The sequence below is a fragment of the Diaporthe citri genome (assembly GCF_014595645.1).
Source record: "Diaporthe citri strain NFHF-8-4 chromosome Unknown scaffold_5, whole genome shotgun sequence".
In the NCBI taxonomy this organism is placed as follows: Eukaryota; Fungi; Ascomycota; class Sordariomycetes; order Diaporthales; family Diaporthaceae; genus Diaporthe; species Diaporthe citri.
The window spans coordinates 3,122,373-3,141,689 of record NW_025064850.1 but is presented as its reverse complement, the minus strand read 5'-3'; the positions used below and the strand labels follow the sequence as shown (position 1 = coordinate 3,141,689).

The window sequence follows — 19,317 nt, the reverse complement described above, 5'->3', positions numbered from 1 at the left end:
TAGTCAGACTCAAATGACTCGGCTGAGGCCCACATACCGACTCACACGGCCGGCCCGCAGTGCTTGTTGGCATCGCACGGGGTAGACTTTTAAGGTTTTGATATATATATGGGCTCAAGTTGGTACCGCTGCTCCATACTACTCCAGTACCCACAGCTGCACCGCGTATTAGCAGTCCGGCGAGGGCCACAATGGACTTCAGGAGCCGCTTTATCACCGGGGGGTTCGAAGCTTATTCTATAGGGGCGGGGCCCCTTGAGACGTTACTGAGTCACCTTGTCCACCTCAAGGTCTATTGTCGGGCATTAGGGCCAAGCAGCCGACCAGGTGGGATCACTTGCGTACTCTCCACATGAAGATGCGTGTGCGACGGTTGTCTACGGCGTTGTCCGACCCTAGTCGGTTGATCGGTTGTGGTGCATTGTAATTACATGCAGCTTTTACCGAATGCTTCTCACGAGGCCTTGGATGGCACTTGTGCTGTATTTGTGGAGATACAGATGCTATGGGGGTACGACAGCAGTTGACAGTCAGAAAGGGCCGGCGCTCAAGTTCACAACATTGGTTTCCTGAGCGCCCGAGCGCGTGATACTGGTTATCCTCAGAGGTTGATAGTTATAAAAGGGCCAATGTCAAGGTATCCGGTACCAGCTGCCCCGCACAATCCAGGCAAGCGAAGCAAAGGGCACATCGAGACCTTTCTGCTCCTCTATGACACTCTTTTCTAACACATCAAGAAATCGTGTCAATGATTGAAATTTATGCTTCTCTATCTTCCTCATTAATAAATCTTTCCTGGGGTACTATCGATCCTGCCTTTTTTGCCCAAGACCAGCAGCCACCATGTCGTCAACTTATCGAGCCGCAGAAGAGCCAATCGCGATTATTGGGTCGGCTTGCAGGTTCCCAGGGGGTTCCAGCTCCACATCCAAGCTCTGGGAGTTGCTACGGGAGCCTCGTGATGTTGTAAGGCATTTCGACCCAAAACGCTTCAACCTAGAGCGTTTCTATCACCCGGACGGAGAGACACATGGTTCGACAGACGTAAAACCAAAGTCGTATCTTCTGGAGGAGGACAACCGTGTCTTCGATGCGGGCTTTTTCGCCATCAGCCCGGTAGAGGCGGCCGGCATGGACCCTCAACAACGGCTGCTGCTCGAGGTGACATACGAGGCGTGTGAGACGGCTGGTGTACCACTCGAGAAACTGAGAGGGTCTTCGACCTCGGTACATGTCGGGGTCATGACGAATGACTACTCGGTCATCCAGGCCCGCGACACCGAGACTTTACCAAAGTATAACGCTACAGGCTCTGCCAACAGCATCCTCTCGAACCGTGTCTCCTACGTCTTCGACCTCAAGGGTCCTTCTGTGACCATCGATACGGCCTGCTCCAGCTCGCTGGTAGCCCTCCACCACGCCGTTCAGGGCCTCCGCAACGGCGACAGTGATACGGCCATTGTTGGCGGCACCAACCTTATCCTTGAGCCTACTCCCTATATCGCTGAGTCAAAGCTGCATATGCTGTCGCCCGACTCGCAGAGTCGTATGTGGGACAAGACCGCGAACGGGTATGCGCGCGGTGAAGGGATCGCTGCGCTGCTGCTCAAGCCACTCAGCCGAGCTCTTCGAGACGGTGACCCAATCGAGGGGGTCATTCGCGCGACCGGGGTGAACTCTGATGGACAGAGCCCTGGCATCACAATGCCGTTTGCGCCGGCGCAAGCGGCACTGATACGACAGACATACCGTCGCGCAGGCCTGGACCCGATGCGGGATCCGCCGCAGTATTTCGAGTGCCATGGCACAGGAACCCAGGCTGGCGATCCGGTGGAGGCGCGCGCTGTCTACGAGGCCTTCTACCGCGACGGTGAAACCGGTGAAGCCAAGGCCGATCCCCAGACCATCCATGTCGGTTCCGTCAAGACAATAATCGGCCACTTGGAAGGTTGCGCCGGCCTAGCAGGTTCGTTGTCTCTTGTTCTCTCATCTTGGTGATGTTTACTGTCCGAATCTGACCATCTGAACAGGCGTAATCAAGGTCCTCCTCAGCTTAAAGCATCGGACAATACCCCCCAATATGCACTTTAACGAATTGAACCCAAAGATTTCTGAGTACTATGGACCCGGAGCCCTCCAGATCCCAACATCTCGGCTTCCATGGCCTCAGCCGCCAGCAGGTAGCCCCATGCGAGCCAGCGTCAACAGTTTTGGTTTCGGTGGCACCAATGCCCACGCAATCATTGAGAGCTGGTCACCTCCTGGGACCGATGTAGATGTCCCCGGCGGTGTCGTGGGTCCACTGCTCTTCTCGGCCAGCTCGGGTCCATCACTGCTGCGAACCGTGCAGGCGCACCTGGTCCATCTGCAAAACCATGCCGACTTGGACCTTCAAGATTTGAGCTGGGTGCTCCAGACGCGGCGATCCACCCACCGCGTACGGGCCGTCTTCGCGGGCGCATCTCTCCCAGGGAGAGAGCGGGCAGAAGGGTGGCATGATAGCTGTTGGGCTGTCGATGGAAGCAGCGTCGCAATTCTGTCGCCAGCCTGCATTCAACGGACGCCTCGCAGTGGCCGCCAGCAACGGCCCGCAGAGCACCACTCTGTCCGGTGATTTGGACGCCGTTGTTGAGGCCAAGAAGCAGCTCGACCTAGCAAACACATTTGCGCGCCAGCTTCAGGTCGACACGGCATATCACTCCCACCACATGAATGCCTGTGCAGACCAGTATCTGCAATCTCTCCTGGCATGTGATATCCAAGTCACGCCACCTAAACCAGATCGTTGTGTGTGGAACTCGAGTGTGCGTGGCGACACACGTCTACTCAAGCCGGGTGGGGACTTGGGCTCTCTCAGGGGCTCCTATTGGGTTGCGAATATGGTTCAGACAGTCAAGTTCTCGCAGGCTATCGAATCTTCCATCTGGCACGGAGGTCCATTTGACGTCGCTATCGAGATCGGGCCACATCCAGCGTTGAAAGGCCCGACTGAACAAACGCTCAAGGCGGCATACGGTGCAGTCCCGCGATACACCGGCCTTCTCAAACGCAACACCAGTGATGTCGAGGCCTTCCAAGCTGCCATCGGGCAGGTTTGGTCCCAGCTAGGGCCTTCCTATGTCAACTTCGCAGGCTACCGTAATAGCTTCTTCGAATCGTCCCCGCCAGCGCCCAAGATACCCAAAGGCTTGCCCACCTATGCTTGGGACCATGACCAAGTTTACTGGCGGGAATCGCGCACGTCCATGCGATACCGCACCAGCCGTGATACCGGCCACGAGCTGCTGGGACGCCGTGTCCCGGACGATAACGAGCGCGAGCTGAGATGGCGTAATGTCCTCAGGCTGAGTGAGATGCCATGGCTGCGCGGCCACGAAGTGCTCCAGGAAGTGTTGCTGCCAGGAGCCGCCTACGTCTCCATTGCGGCCCAGGCGGCCCAGTCACTTGCCGCAGCCACTGCAGGTGTGAATGGACGGCCGATTCGACAGCTCTCGGTAGAGGACGTCAATATCCTTCGGCCGGTTGTGGTGCCTGACAACAAGCACGGCGTGGAGACTTTATTTACAGTCCAGGTGCTCCATGAAACAGGCCAGAGCAAAGCCCATGGCGTGATACGAGCACAATTCTCGTATTATGTCTGCCAGAATGAGTTCACAGGGGCAATGATACACACATGCAGCGGCAGGCTGGCCATCGAGCTTGGTCAGGCTTGTGGCCCGGTCCTCCCACCTCGAGAACCAGTCCCAGACAACGTCGTCCACGTTGAGAGCGAGCCTGTCTACGACATGTTCCGTGGCATCGGCTTGAACTACACAGAGAATTTCCAGGCAATCACGGAAAGCTACCGCTGTCTCGGCTATGCTGCAGCCACGGGCGTTTGGCCGGCCAAGTCGCTGAGCGCCCAGTATGTCTTGCACCCGGCCGTCCTGGACGTCGCCTTCCAATCCCTGTTTGTTGCACACACACACCCGTCGAGCCAGCAGCTGAAGTCGGCGCTGTTGCCTTCGCACATAGACCGAGTTATAATCGACCCAGGCGTGACTGTCCTGCATGGCACCGACGACACGACATGCACCTTTGACGCTTGGGTTGTCTCGGCCACGGGAGCTGCGCTGGATGGCGACGTGAACGTGTACGATGCCCAGTCAGGTCAAGCCTTTGTCCAGGTTGAGGGTCTATCTACGAGATCGGCTGGTGGCCAGAACGCCTCTCTGGACAAACGCGTCTTTTTGAAAACGGTGCATGGCCACGACGCGTCCATGGGCCTGGTGCTCCCGCCGCGCGACCCCCTACTGGACGCTCGTGCGTTGCAAGCCAATGTGACAACCGAGCGTCTCGCTCTCTTCTACATGCAAAGGGTTGTGCAAGATGTGAAGGCGGATGAGCGCAGATCACTGCAGCCACACCATCGAAAAATGTTGGACGCCTTTGAGGATCACCTCGGGGCAGTGAGCGAGGGCGAGTCGCCGCTCCTGAGCACTGAGTGGCTCGCGGACGACACGCAACATGTCCTGAAGAGGCTGGTCCACGAGCATCCTGACCCTGATTCCGTCGAGTTGAAGCTGGTGCACACCATCGGCGCCGACCTGGCCCAAGTTATTCGGGGCCAGAAGCAGCTGCTGGAAACCGTCAGCCAGGACGACCTGCTGAAGCAGTACTCGCCGTCAGCGTCGGTAGTTACCGACCATGCTATCGGCCAACTGCTTCAACAGATCACTTTCAAATTTCCACGCTGCGCCATGGTGGAGATCGGTGCTGGCACAGGTAACACGGCATGGAGCATCCTCAATGCCATCGACAATTTGTACGATTCTTACACGTACACGGACGCCTCGTCGAGTGTTTTCCCCGACGCAGCCGACAGGCTTGCAGGGTTTGAGAGGTTAATATACAAGACACTGGACATTGAGGCAGACTTGCATGATCAGGGGTTCAGTCTGAACTCATACGACATCGTCATCGCGTCCAACGTGCTATCTGCCACTCATGACTTAGAGAGCACCCTACAGAATGCCCGAGCCCTATTACGACCGGGGGGCTATCTCGTGCTTTCAGACAACACCGGAGTTCAAAGTATGGTCAGCGGCTTCCTGTTCGGTGGTCTACCTGGGTGGTGGCAAAGCGACGACGAGCGACTTGGCCCGACGGTCTCGCCAGGGGAGTGGCATAGGCTACTGCGCCGTTCGGGCTTCTCTGGTGCCGATACTGTCTTCTACGACAATGAAGACGAGAGCAAGCACGTCACCTCGTGCGTCGTGAGCCGAGCCGTCGACGAAAACTTGCTGCGCCTTCTTCAGCCTCTAACGTTTGCGTCCGAGCTCCCAGCTCCTGCGACGCCCTTGTTGGTAATTGGAGGCCGCCGCCTTGGCTGCAGTAAGGTGATAGACGAAATCGAGGAGCTCATTCCTCGCACATGGCGGCCGCAGATGCGGATCGTACCGAGCGTTGATGGGCTGAAAGATTCCCACCTGACTCCAGCAATGGACGTCTTGTGCCTCCACGACATCGATGAGCCTCTATTCGCAAAGCTGCCCATGAAGGAGGGCCGGCTGAATAAGCTGCAGCAACTACTGATGTCGGCCAGGAACATGCTGTGGGTGACCAGTGCAGGCGCATCGTATACCCCGCGAGCCAGCATGATCCGCGGAATATCTCGCGTGGCTCCTGTGGAATTACCACACCTCAAGCTGCAGGTGCTTGGGCTTGGGGCCGGTGAGAGACCTGCTCTGGACGCCCGGCACTGTGTTGAGGCCTTGTTGCGTCTGAGACACATGGACGTGCTCGAAGCAGAGGAGAAGTCGGATCTGCTGTGGGCCATCGAGCCCGAGTCTGAGATTCTGGCCGGCGGCATGGTCAGGATCCCCCGTGTCATGCCAGATACAGCCTTGGATGAACGGTACAATGCCAAGACACGGCCGATCGTCAAAGCCACTGACGCAACCAATATCGCTGTCCATGCTGTCGTCGCAAATGGGTCCTCCAGGATGGTGTTGCAGGCTGCCGAACATGAACTACTCACACTGGATGAAGGAGATCACGTACAAGTTCAGGTCCAATACTCCATCCAGATTCCACGTCAGCACGGCCAAGAACTCTACTTGCTTTGTGGTCAACAACAGCAGGGCCATTCGGTTGTTTCCATTTGCCACACAAATGCCTCGAGACTGCTATTAGAGCCCAAGGATGTGGTCGCTGTTGATTCAGCCCTGTGTACACCAGCAGCCTTGGAAGCTATAGCCAACAACCTTCTGCAACATGCTCTGATCACTCGAGCACATGCAAACAAGGCCGGCTCTGTGCTGTTACTTGATCCAGAGCTGGAAATGGCGGAACAGGTTGGAGCAGAATTGGCCCAGGTTGGACAACGCGTCTACTGTGTCTCATCTAGGGCCGGGCGCGACGTCCCTGAAAGCTGGATCCAGATTCACGCAAACATGTCGAGACGAACGGCCAGGCATGTCATGCCTCGGAACATCGACCTATTCGTCGACTGTTCAGAGCCTGGACATGACACACATGGGGGCGAGCAGCTAAAGGCTTGTCTACCACCCACCTGTGAGGTGTGGAGATTGGATGCCGAGCTTCTGCAGAACGCCCTGAAGAGCGATACTTCTCTGTCGATTTTGCTTGAGGCTGAAATCCTCAAGGACATCGATGAGCCTCAGTGCAATGTCATAGCAGCAGCTGATCTGGCCGGAGCAGACTCTTCCACCCTCGCTCACCAACGGTACATAACAGACTGGCGCCAGCGGGAAGCGCTTCCCCTGACTGTGCAGCCTCTTGATCCACTTGGATTGCTCAGACCAGACCGCACCTATCTCATAGTTGGCGGATCTGGGGGTCTGGGGCTTTCTATCTGCCAATGGATGATACGTCAAGGTGCCAGGCACATTGTCATCACCAGCCGGAATCCTAAGGTCGATGCTGGTCTTCAAAAGGAAGCCCATCGCGCCGGAGCGTCTGTTAAAATGATGGCTATGGATGCTACACGGCAGGACCAGGTATTCGAGGTAGTAGACAAGGTCCGCCAGACCATGCCGCCTATTTCAGGTGTGTGCAACTTCTCAATGGTCCTCCACGACAAGATGGTCCTCGACATGAACGCCCAACAACTCAACGGCACCCTGGATCCCAAGGTCATCGGCACCGAGATTCTCGACGACATCTTCAGTGACGCGAGCCAGTCACCGCTTGACTTCTTCATCCTCACGTCTTCAACAGCCAGCACCGTCGGTAATGTTGGTCAAGCCAACTATCACGCCGCCAATTTGTTCATGGCCGCCATCGTAGAGCGGCGCCGCTCACGCGGCCTGGCCACCTCAGTCATTCATATTGGATGGGTGGCTGACACCGGCTATGTCACCCGCTCCGACAGATACCGCCTGCTAGAAGACCATTTCCGCAGCATGCGCTTCATCCCGCTGTCCGAGACAGACGTACAAGATGCCTTTGCTCAGGCCGTGCGGGCGGGCAAGCCTCGGTCCTCTGAGGCTGAAGCAAGTCTAGGCAGTCACGATATCACCATGGGTCTTGAGCCACCGACCGAGCCCATGCAGCCCAACCAGAAGAGCAAAGCCTTGTGGGTTTCAAACCCACAACTCATGTCGCTGGCACCATACAGCACGCTTTCTGCATCGCAGCAGCAGCTTCCGGGCCGTGTCTCTGGCAGCAACGTTCGAGAACAAGTCAACGAGTCCGAGTCCGAGGAGCAGGCAGTGGCAGTTGTGGCAGCGGCTTTCGGGGCCAAGCTCGAGACCATACTGCAATTGCCGGCTGGCTCAGTACAGGAGGACCTCGAGCGGCCCGTGATAGACCTGGGCATAGATTCTCTCGTTGCCGTCGAGATTCGGACATGGTTCCTCAAAGACCTCGATACCGAGCTGCCAGTGGTGAAGATCCTGGGCGGCGATACCGTGCTGCAGATATGTGTCCAGGCAACCAAGAAGATCCTAGCTGACCGCATCAAAGCCAAGGTGAACGAGACAGCACGTGAGAAGGAAGTGAAGGAAGTCAAGAACACGAACGCGACTGTTAACCCTGCTAATACTTCTGTTGCCTCTGTTCCTGTTCCTGCGGTTGTCGCTCCTGTCGCTCCTGTTGCTCCCGCAGCTCGAAGTGCAGCATCACCTGCCTTGGAGGCTGCTCCTACTCCACCAAGTTCGTCGCCCCCGAATGGTAGCTATTTTACTGCAAAGCACAGCAGACTCGGAGACAGATCCATGTCTTCGACGCCATTGTCTGTGGTCACACCATCGTCTGCAGTCACTCCCATATCGGGCTCTAGGACTCCAGAGTCTGCTATCACACCAGTGTCTGGCTCTGTGAGCAATGAAGACCTTAGCTCGGAGAAATCTGGCCGCAATGGCAACAATTTTGACAGCATGGACGAGAACGGGAAGGATGAGGAAGTGGCCGAGCCAGTCATAATCCGCGAAGCACCAATGTCTGCCGCGCAATCACGTATCTGGTTCGTCTCCAAACATCTCGAAGATCCCGCAGCATACAACACAGCCTTTCACTACCGCGTGCAAGGTCACGTCAGCATGGCTCGGCTACGACGTGCGCTGCAGCTGGTCGTCAACCATCACGAGTGCCTGCGCACCTGCTTCTTCTCCCGGCTTGAGGACGGGCACCCCATGCAGGGCGTCATGGCCACGTCTGCGTTCGAGCTGACACACACCGATGACGCCGACGATACCGCTCTCCGGGAGACACTTTCACGGTTCACGACCCGTGTGTGGGACCTCGAGAGAGGACAGACGATGGCGATAGCTGTGTTGGGCCGGTCTGCCACCGAGAATGATATCGTCCTCGGCTACCACCACATCCTCATGGATGGCTGGAGCTTGGCACTATTCCTCCGCGACGTGGACAGAGCGTACCGGCTGCAGCCACTCGACAAGGTGGATGGAGTCTCGTACGTGGACTACTCCATCCACCAGCTGGCCGAGGAAAGCACCGGTGTGCTGGATCAGGACCTCGCCTTCTGGCGTGCTGAGTTTGGCACCCTGCCTGACACACTTCCGCTTCTACCCATGGCTCGTGGGCTTGACCGTTCAACATTGACCAATCCAGAGCAGCAAGAGGGCGGAAGCCACTATTTGGATCGTGAGCTGAGTCCGGCCCAGCTCGCGGCGCAGAAGAAGATCTGCAAGCAGTTGCGAATAAGTCCCTTCCATCTGCACCTCGCCCTCCTGCAGGTCCTGTTAGCTCGGCTGGCCAACATCGAGGACGTCTGTGTTGGCGTCGTCGATGCCAACCGGCGAGACGAGCGGTTCACGCAGACCGTGGGCTGCTTCGTCAACATGCTCCCCCTGAGGCACAGCGTCCCGAGAAAAGCCACCTTTGCGGATGTCGCCCTCGGGGCGTCGCGGAAGGCGATGGGGGTCTTTGCGCACGGTACTGTGCCGTTCGATCGCATTCTCGACCAGACGAAGACCCCACGCGCCTCGGGGACAAACCCGCTGTTTCAGGCCGCTATCAACTACCGCGCAGCGGTGGGTGGTATGGACATGTGGAATCTGCCGCTTGGCGACGAGTGCCGTATGCAGCTATCTACAAAGGAGGCGAAGGAGGCAGAGAACCCCTACGACGTCAGCCTTGGTTTCATCGAGACCCAGACTGGGTGCCTAGTCCAGATGTTCTGCCTGGCGGAATTGTATAGCCAGGACGCATGTCGCACATTATTGGACACGTACCTTGGCCTGCTGGAAACTGTCGCCGGTGATCCTCAGGTGGCAGTGGCTGACCTTATGCTGCACGACGCTGCCCAAGTGAGTCACGCTTTGCAGTTGGGCAAGGGTCCCGAGATAGAGTTTGGCTGGCCAGCAACTCTATCCCATCGCGTACAGGATATCTCGCTTTTATATCCGACTCAAACAGCCATCACAGACGCGTGGGGTAGACTCTCGTACGACCAGCTCGCGGCTAGGGTCAACCAGGTGGCCCAGAGAATTGAATGTGCGGGAGTCTCCGGGGATCGAGTTGCTGTCCTGTGCGAGCCTTCAATAGATGGCGTCGTGTCTTTGCTCGCTACCCTCCATCTGGGAAAAGTTTACGTCCCTCTGGACACCAGTCTTCCTGCTTCACGCCATGCAGACATGATACGGGAGTGTCGGCCTGCAATCCTGCTCTGCCATGCGCGAACAGAGAAGCGCGTGCAGGAGCTGCTCCGATTGTTTCCCGGAGTCCTCGCACTTCAGATAGGTACCTATGATGAAGATCAAACCATATCGCCGGTCCCAGTTGCAGCTGAGCCAGACGCACCAGCCATTCTGCTATTCACCAGCGGCTCGACAGGCACTCCTAAGGGAATCGTCCTGACACAGGCCAACTTTGTCAACCATGTCGCACTCAAAACGCGCCAAATGGGCCTGAAGCAGGAGTGTGTCCTGCAGCAAAGCTCTCTGGGCTTTGACATGTCCCTCATCCAGGTGTTCTCGGCGCTCGCCAACGGTGGCCACCTCGTCATCGCACAGGGCGACATCAGGCGCGACCCGGTCGAGCTGGCGAAGCTGATGCAGCGCGAGGGCGTGTCGTTCACCATCGCGACGCCGACCGAGTACCTGGCCTGGGTCAACTCGGCAGGCGACGTGTTGCAGAGGAATCACGCCTGGCGTTTTGCCTTCTCGGGCGGCGAACAGGTCCCTCGTCAGCTCAAGACTGACTTGCATCGCCTGGGACTGCCCAGCTTGAGCCTCACCAACTGCTACGGCCCGACCGAGATCACGGCGGCGGCCACATTCCAGCCCATTCCGTTGGGGGCCGAGGCCGCTTCGTGTCTCTCATATGGCACTTGGGCCCAGTACGCAGTTGGGAAGGCGCTGCCCAACTACTCCGTCTGCATAGTCGATGCCAGCGGTCACCCACAGCCAGTCGGGTATACCGGAGAGATTTGCATCGGCGGTTCAGGTGTCGCCCTGGGCTATCTCGACCAGCCTGACCAAACAAGGGCCAAGTTCGTGTCGGATGTCATGGCCGATGGCTCCAACAGACGCCGGGTCATGTACCGGACGGGCGACAAAGGACGCCTCCTCTCGGATGGCACCTTGCTGTGTCTGGGACGCTTGGATGGAGACACGCAGATCAAGCTGAGAGGACAGCGCATAGAATTGCAAGAAGTCGAATCGGCTCTGCTACAGGCTTCGGAAGGAACACTCGCGTCCGCAGTAGTCACCCTTCGCAGCCATGTGCTAGCAGCCCACGCCACACTTTCAGACCCTGATGCTCCTTTCGATGAGTCCGACCTCGCTCGAATGCTTGCCCGCGTGAGGCTGCCGCAGGCTTTCGTCCCAGCTTCCATCTACATTTTAGGCACAATGCCAACGACGTCCAACGGCAAGCTAGATCGCAAGGCCATCGCAGCTCTGCCATTAACAGAAGCAAAAGACAGTGTGTCCAAGAGCACCGAGAAGATGACTGTACGCGAAGGCGAGCTGCGCCTCCTCTGGGAGCGCGTGCTACCCGCGATTGGTGACAGGCGTCTCGGGCCATCGTCTGACTTCTTCCTGTGTGGCGGCAATTCGCTGTTGCTCATGAAGCTCCAAAAGGCCATCAAGGAAACCACAGGGGTGGCAGTGAGTACGAAACAGCTGTACGAGGCTACCACACTGCGCGCCATGACCCACTGCGTCTTTGACCGTGCCTCCGGTTCCACCGGGCAGGACAAAGACGAGATAGACTGGGCGGCCGAGACGGCTGTGCCAGCCTGGCTGCGGGATCAGATACAGCAACTTCAGACGCAGAATCTGTTCGAGACTGATAACAAGTTGATCCGAATGGAGGGTGAGGGCATCGAGGTCCTGCTGACCGGGGCGACTTCTTTCCTGGGCGGACATCTTCTGGACTCCCTATTGCAATCCGCAGCCGTGAGCAAGGTACACTGCATCGCCGTACCGGGCGACGACCAGGCTACGCTCCCACAGAACACCAAGATCTCTTGCTACACGGGCAGCTTGCTCTCGCCAATGCTGGGGCTCACGCCCGCAGAGCGCAAGAAGCTCCAGCAGACCATCCACGTGGTGTTGCACGCCGGCGCCAACGGCCACTGCCTCAACCACTTCGACTCCCTGCGCGCGCCCAACCTCGAATCCCTGCACACCCTGGCGTCCCTGGCGCTGCCGCGGTCCGTCCCGATCCTCTTCCTCTCCAGCAGCCGCGCCGTGCTCCTGTCGGGCAACCCGGCGCCCAGGCCGGGCTCCCTGAAGGCGTCCCCGCCGGCCAAGAGCGGCAAGGACGGCTACACCGCGAGCAAGTGGGCCGGCGAGGTCTTCCTGGAGAACCTGGTCGCCGACCTGCAGGGGACTGCTTCGTCGCTCAGCGTCGCCGTGCACCGGCCCTGCACGCTGGTCAGCGAGCAGGCCCCCAACTCGGACGCCATGAACGGCATCCTGCGATACTCCCTGGCCATGCGCTGCGCGCCTCGGCTGAAGCGCGCGGAGGGCTATCTCGACTTTGGTCCGCTCGACGTCATCGTCGGCCAGATAACGGCTGCGGCTCTGGAGCTGGCGTTGCCACAGGGTGCGCCGGACCCGCGGCGGGCGGGAATCCGTTCCCGGCACCATTCTGGTGGTGTCAAGTCGCCCATGGGCGAGTTTCGGGCGCACTTGGAGAGGGTCTACGGTGGGACATTTGACGAGGTCGACATGGAGGAATGGCTGGTTCGTGCTGGGCAGCAGGGCTTGGACCCTTTGATCACTGCGTATATTGAGGCCTTGTTGGAGAGTGGGATGCCCATGATCTCTCCATACATGGGGGAGACATGAAACTCATCTGACTGTCATAGCATGTGCAAGGCAACACCTGATCATATTAGATAGCTTAATTAAACACACTTTCATGTATTTCTATTCTACAGGAACGTCGTTGCCATTCATCCTTGTGCAAGCCTGTATGTAACGTCGACCATCTATACCTTTCTCTGACTTCTTAAAGCAATCTTACGCAAGCTGTAATTCTACTTGTCTTACTGCAACGGCCATCTTCCTACCGCTTCGCCAAGGGGTATGTCAACCAGAAATGGAGAGAACAGATGAGACAAGAAGGATTAGCTTCTCGTTGGACTATGAATGGCTTGCTCAATTTGGAATTTTGTTTGTGATTAATGTGGTGATGTCAGATAAAAACCAAAAGCAATTACAAAAACAACCTCTTCCATCGGTCAAGCCACACACAGCTGCTCAGCAATGGAATAGACCAGCTTCTTCCCCTTTATCTGCCCCTTGCGCACCTGATGCATCCCCTCGCCGACGGCAGCCAACCCCCCACGGCGCAGCTCCAGCGGCTGCGGCACGACCATGCCCTCGTCAAGCAGGCGCTGGGCGAGGACGTACCAGGCCTCGGCGGTCGCGCGGTCGTCGAGGCGCGCGTCCAGGTCGAACGGCGGCGCCCAGGCCACGTCGTGGCCAAACTGCGTGTAGCCGCAGATCCAGTCGGGCTCGACGCTGCGCCTGGTGTGCCCGCGCAGGGGGAACGGGTCGAGGGCTACGTAGCGGCCGCCTGCGGGGCCCAGCGCCTTGTAGCAGGCAGCCATCGAGTCTGAGCTGGATATGCAGTCCAGCGCAAGCGCCAGGGAGCCCGACGTGTGGTCGAGCACCTCGGTCCCGCAGTTGGGAGAGCGGTAGTCAAAGGTGGCGGAGGCTCCCAGCTCGATCGACCGTGCCGCCGATGCTTCTGAACAAGTGGTGATGGGAGTCAGGCCAAGCAGCCTCAGAACTTGGATAGCCATGGCTCCTGTCGCAGTGCCACCGCCGTAGACCAGCACGTAGGTTGGGTTTGTCCCCTTCCCCATCTCGAGCTGCAGGGGTCCTGTCGGGTCTGGCATGGGGATCTGGAGGTATTGGAAAAAGGACAGCCCAACGGTTGCCAGGGCCGCCGGCAGCGAGGCGGCTGTGGCAAAGTCCATACTGGCGGGTATGTGCCAGACCAGACGGTCTGGAACTGCCGCGTACTCGGCAAAGGCACCGTTGTCATGACGAAGAGGGTTGTTGCCAAAGATCCCACCCATCACCCGGTCGCCTATGCGCCATTTTCCAGTGTCGACGTCGGCGCCCAGGGCAACCACGACGCCGGAAAAGTCGGTGCCGCTGGTTCCCCCGGGAGTGGGTGACATGTCCGCTGATTTGCCGTCGACCTGGTTGATAGAGACGCAGGCCACTCGCACGAGCAACTCGGACCGGGCCAATACGGGTAGGGCAGTGTCCTTGGTTACCACGAGGTCATTAGACCCGACCACCTTGAGTGCGGACTGGGCGGTCGGGAGAGAACCGACGACGGTCATCGTGAACGGGCAGCGATGTTTCCCACGAAAGTGTTGCTTGGGACTAAAGGTCTACAGTGGACAAAGAATAATTTTGCATGTTAGGATGAGAGACTAAACATCTGAGCCAGCCAACTCAAAATCGGCATGTCCAGATTCGTAGCCTGGGAGCGCAAGTGAAGCTCGTAGCCAAGAAGCAACTTGATTCTAGGACCGGGCGACTCGATTCACTGAACGGGACATAGGATTCTCGGTGATTCCAAATGTCCGTAAAGGAGACTGGTAAGTCAGTACCGTAAACAATTACTCCAAGAGCTGCTGGTGTAAACCCTGGTGGATGTTTTAGTTGTCATTATGGAGGTGGATTCAGCGTGTTGTGGATCGTTGCTGTGTGTAAGTGTGCTGTTACACCGAGACCCTGTTTCCCCGAGTTAGCGTACGCCCACCTAGCTTCCAGCGTTGGCCCACCCAGTACTTCCTTTTCTTAGTATTATATTAATAAAACTAGGTATTTTTTTCAGTTTACCTTATATATAAAAAGTTAAAGTAGCTATTTTTTAATTTAAGCAATACTTTAAAAATATAAGCCTAAAAAGCCTAGAGCCTTTAAAGCCCCTAGAGCCCTTAGAGCGCCTAGAGCCCCCAAAGCCCCCAGAGCCCCCAGAGCGCCCAGAGCCCCCAAAGCCCCCAAAGCGCCCAAAGCCCCCAGGGCCCCCAGAGCCCCCAAAGCGCCCAAAGCCCCCAGAGCCCCCAAAGCGCCCAAAGCCCCCAGAGCGCCCAGAGGGCCCCAGAGCGCCCAGAGGGCCCTAGGGCGCCCAGAGCGGCGAGGGCGCCTAGGGCGGCGAGGGCGCCAAGGGTGGCGAGGGCGGCAAGGGCGGTAAGGGCGGGCAAGGGTGCTAAGGGCGGCAAGGGCAACGAGGGCGAGCAAGGGCGCTAAGGGCGCCAAGGGGGCAAAGGGTAAAAGGGTAAAAGTAACTTTTAAGTTATAAATAAAGGGGTAGCTATAAAACTCTTTTAAAATAATTATAATTATGCTTTATTAATAACCCTATAATTGTGGGAATAATGGGTGTTGTTTGTATGGAGGACTGTTTAGGGTTAGGCAGCTTTGGCCCGTTAGGATGCCCGATAGGCAGCAGTCCTGGCATTATATATAAAATAGCTAGCATAGTTAAGCCTTTTGCCTTTCTTCTTTTTATAGTTAATAACGATTAACTACTATATTAATTAAATATTATATTATAATATATAACTTAATTAATATTAATTAATGATTATAAGGGTAATTATAAATTAATAAGGCTTAAAGAAATAACTTTTTAGTTATATTAATTAACATTATTAATATTGCGAATTTATATAGCATAATTTATAATAATAATAATATTTAATATATAAAGAGGTAGTTATTATAATAAGAAATTATAATGAACTTTTTTACCTTTAATATATATATATTTATTATGCCTTAAATAACCTTAATAATAACTTTTAAATTTAATAGCTATAATTAAAAGAATTAAATTAATATTTATTTTTATTAATAATATATTTATTTATATTTTATTATATAAATAAATATAAAGAAAAGAATTAATTTGCTTCTTAATGGCTAAGTTATAAAAGTAACCCTTAACTTCTTTATTTTCCCTTAATATTACTTATTTCCCCTTTTCATTACTTCCTTTTTTAAATTAAATACATTTTTATTATTATTTTATTAAAATAATAAGAAATATTAATAATATAATAAATATAATAAGCAATATTATTAATTAAAATGGTTTCTTAATATTAATTATAATGGATTATACTTTTATATTTAAAAGCATTATTAAGATATTTAATTCTTTAATATAAATAAATCCCTTAGGATTTCTTAATAGTAAATAATACTTAAATATTTATATTTAAGGTTAAATTTAAGCTATAATATATATATTAAGTAATAAAGCATATAAAGTATTTATTAAAAACTTTTATAATTAAATTAAGTTAATATTTATATAAGTTAATAAAGACTTATTATATATTATTAAGAAAACTTTTTAAATTAAGAATATTTATACTTATAAAGTAAATACCTTAAGAGGATTAATATATATTCTTAAAGCATTAAATTATTTTAAATAGCTAATAAATTAAAAGTAAGAATATTATATTATATTTAAAATTAATTAAATTTAAAGCTATAATTTAAATATTTATATTATTTTTAATTTTAATTATATCTTAATAAAAGCTAAGGAATTACTTAATAATAATAATTTTCTTAATTTTAAATTATTTAAATTACTTAACTTACTTAATAATAATAATAAAGATAATAATAGCCCTTTAAGATTTTTTAATTTATTAAGAAAAGGTAATAATCTTTCTTTAGTTAATAACTTTTATATAATATATAATTATTATACCTTTTTACTTTTAATAAAGATAAAAAACTTTTTATTTAACTTAAATATAATAATTAATTTAAATAAATATTATTATAAAAATAAAATATTTATTAAAATATTATATAATATTCTTAATAATAAGATCTTTCTTTTTTATAAGGCTTATAATAACTTATAAATATAACCTTAATAATTTAAAGTAGCTTTTTTATATATACTTAAGGGATTAATAAAGATATATTATATTTAAGTTATTAATTAAGAAAACTTATTTACTTAAATATATAAGAAATTTAAGAATTGCTTTAATATAAATAATAATTATTATAATTATTTTATAAATTAAAATATTTTAACTTTTTTTATTTTTTAATAAAGGAATTTAAATAAGAATTATATAAATATTCTTTAAATATTTATTAATAAAATATAGCTTTATTATAAAGCACTTAAATATATTATTTATAAGAATAGCTTTTTATAAAATATAATATTATAAATAATATAAGGCATTTTTAAGTTTTATTATATTATTTTAATAGCATTAATAAATATTAAATAACTTTATTTTATTTTATAATAATATATTAAGATATTAAAAGCTTAAAACTTTATATTATAATATATAATTATAAAAAATAATTAATAAGCTTATAAATAAAATTATATTAATAATTATAATAATTAAAATAATAGTAATTTAATTATTATAAATATTAAAAAGCAATATTATTTTAATAAGTAATATAATAATAATAATTAATATTTAAGGTATTTTTAACTTTTTTTAAGGATAATGGCTTTTAATTAAACTTTTGCTTAAGTTAACCTTATTAATTTAAAGGTAATAATTATAATAAAAAACTTTATAAAGATAATTATAATAATAAATATTAACTTAATAAAAATAATAATAATAATATATAATATAAAAAGAAAAAGTATTTTATATATTATAAAAAGGAATATTAATTAATAAATTACTTATTTAAAAATTAATAATATATTAAAGCTATATATATTTATATATATAAGGATATTAAATAATAAGTTAATAATAATAAATTTAATATATTTTTTATTAGCTTTAAAGATTTTAATTTTAAAGTTATTAGCATTATAATAACTTTAGTTATTAATAATAATAAAAAGGAGTGTATTTATTATATTCTTTTAATAAATTAAGCTTTTTTTTATAACTTTTTTAATAATATAAATAGCTTTAATCTTTACTTTAAATTTAAAGATTATTTAATAATAAAGATATTTATTATTTAAGATTAATATTTTTATTAGCAATATTAAGGCATTATATTAAATATAAGTATAGCAATATTTTTAATAATTAAATATAAATAATTTTAAGCTTTATAATATTAAGTATTTTTTATATATTTAAATATTATATAAGTTAATAAAGCATAAATATAATTTAACTTAAGTTTATTTATTAAGTTATTTAATATAATATAAGTTAATACTTTAATAAAATTATTAATATTTTATATTATAAATAAGCTTATTTTCTTTTTATTTTATATTTAAAATATAAATAAAAACTCTTTTTTTCTTTAAAATATTATTAATAAAGTAATTTAATAAAAAGATAAATATTTAAAGAAAATCTTCTTAATTATTTAAAAATAAAGATATTAATAAATTTTCCTTAATATAAGAAGTAATTATATATTAATAATATTCTTAATAAAAATAAAGCTTTAATAACTTTATTATAAGTTTAAATACTTTTTAATTAATTATTTTTTATACCTTTTTATTAATGCTAATTATAATAATATTAATTTTTTTATTTTAAAAGTAATTTTTAAGTTTTATTATTATTATTAACTTTATTTTATAATATTATAATATTTTAAGTTTAACTTTTAAAATAATATTAATTTTAATTATAAGATTATTATAAATATTATATATTTACTTACTTTATTTATTTTATAAATTATTAATTTAGCAACTTTTTTTTAAATTAAATATTTTTTAATTTCTCTTTTTATAAAGAATATATAAAAAGCTATTTAATAATATTAAATAAATACTTATTTAAAACCTTTAAATTATATTATTTATAATATTAAAATTAATTTTATTTTAATAAAATTTTAAAGCATTATATAAATTATAAGCATTACTTATAAATAAATATTAATAAAGGTATATTAATTTATTAATAAGGTTAAAAGGTATTATATTTTATTTTAATAAGCTTTTAATATTTTTTATATTAAACTTTTAAAAACTTATATTAAGAAAGCTATTTTATAAATAGCTATTAAAGTAATAAATAATATAATTAGCTTTAATAGCATTATTTTAATATTTTTTATTTTTAGCATATATTTAAAACTTATAAAAAACTTTATATTAATTCCCTTAACTTTTAAGAAAATAATAACTATTTAAAAAGTTATAAAAAAGCTATATAAAGTTTATATTAAATAATAAGTTAATATAGCTTTAAATACTTATAATAACTTAAATATTATAAAAATATTAAGTTTTTTATTATAAAGTAATATATAAATATAGCAAGAAAAGTATAATTAGTAAAAATTATATAAATTGCTTAATATTAATAAATATAATTTTATATTAAATTCTTTAAATAACTTAATAATTTTTTAATTAATATTAATTTAGCTA

The 19,317-nt window shown here is 48.0% G+C and overlaps 2 protein-coding genes across 2 annotated transcripts; one reads left to right on the top strand and one right to left on the bottom strand.

Moving 5' to 3' along the window:
- Positions 1–843: 843 nt before the first annotated feature.
- INS49_011469 (uncharacterized protein) lies at positions 844–12,764 on the top strand (the record flags this gene model as incomplete). The annotated part of the gene is made up of 4 exons (XM_043172184.1): positions 844–1,966; positions 2,031–2,437; positions 2,547–9,773; positions 9,852–12,764. 4 exons carry the CDS (start codon positions 844–846, stop codon positions 12,762–12,764), a joined length of 11,670 nt encoding a protein of 3,889 aa, XP_043023929.1.
- Positions 12,765–13,159: 395 nt separating this feature from the next.
- Positions 13,160–14,278, bottom strand: INS49_011468 (uncharacterized protein; the record flags this gene model as incomplete). Its single annotated transcript, XM_043172183.1, has 1 exon — positions 13,160–14,278. One exon carries the CDS (start codon positions 14,276–14,278, stop codon positions 13,160–13,162), a length of 1,119 nt encoding a protein of 372 aa, XP_043023928.1.
- Positions 14,279–19,317: the final 5,039 nt, after the last annotated feature.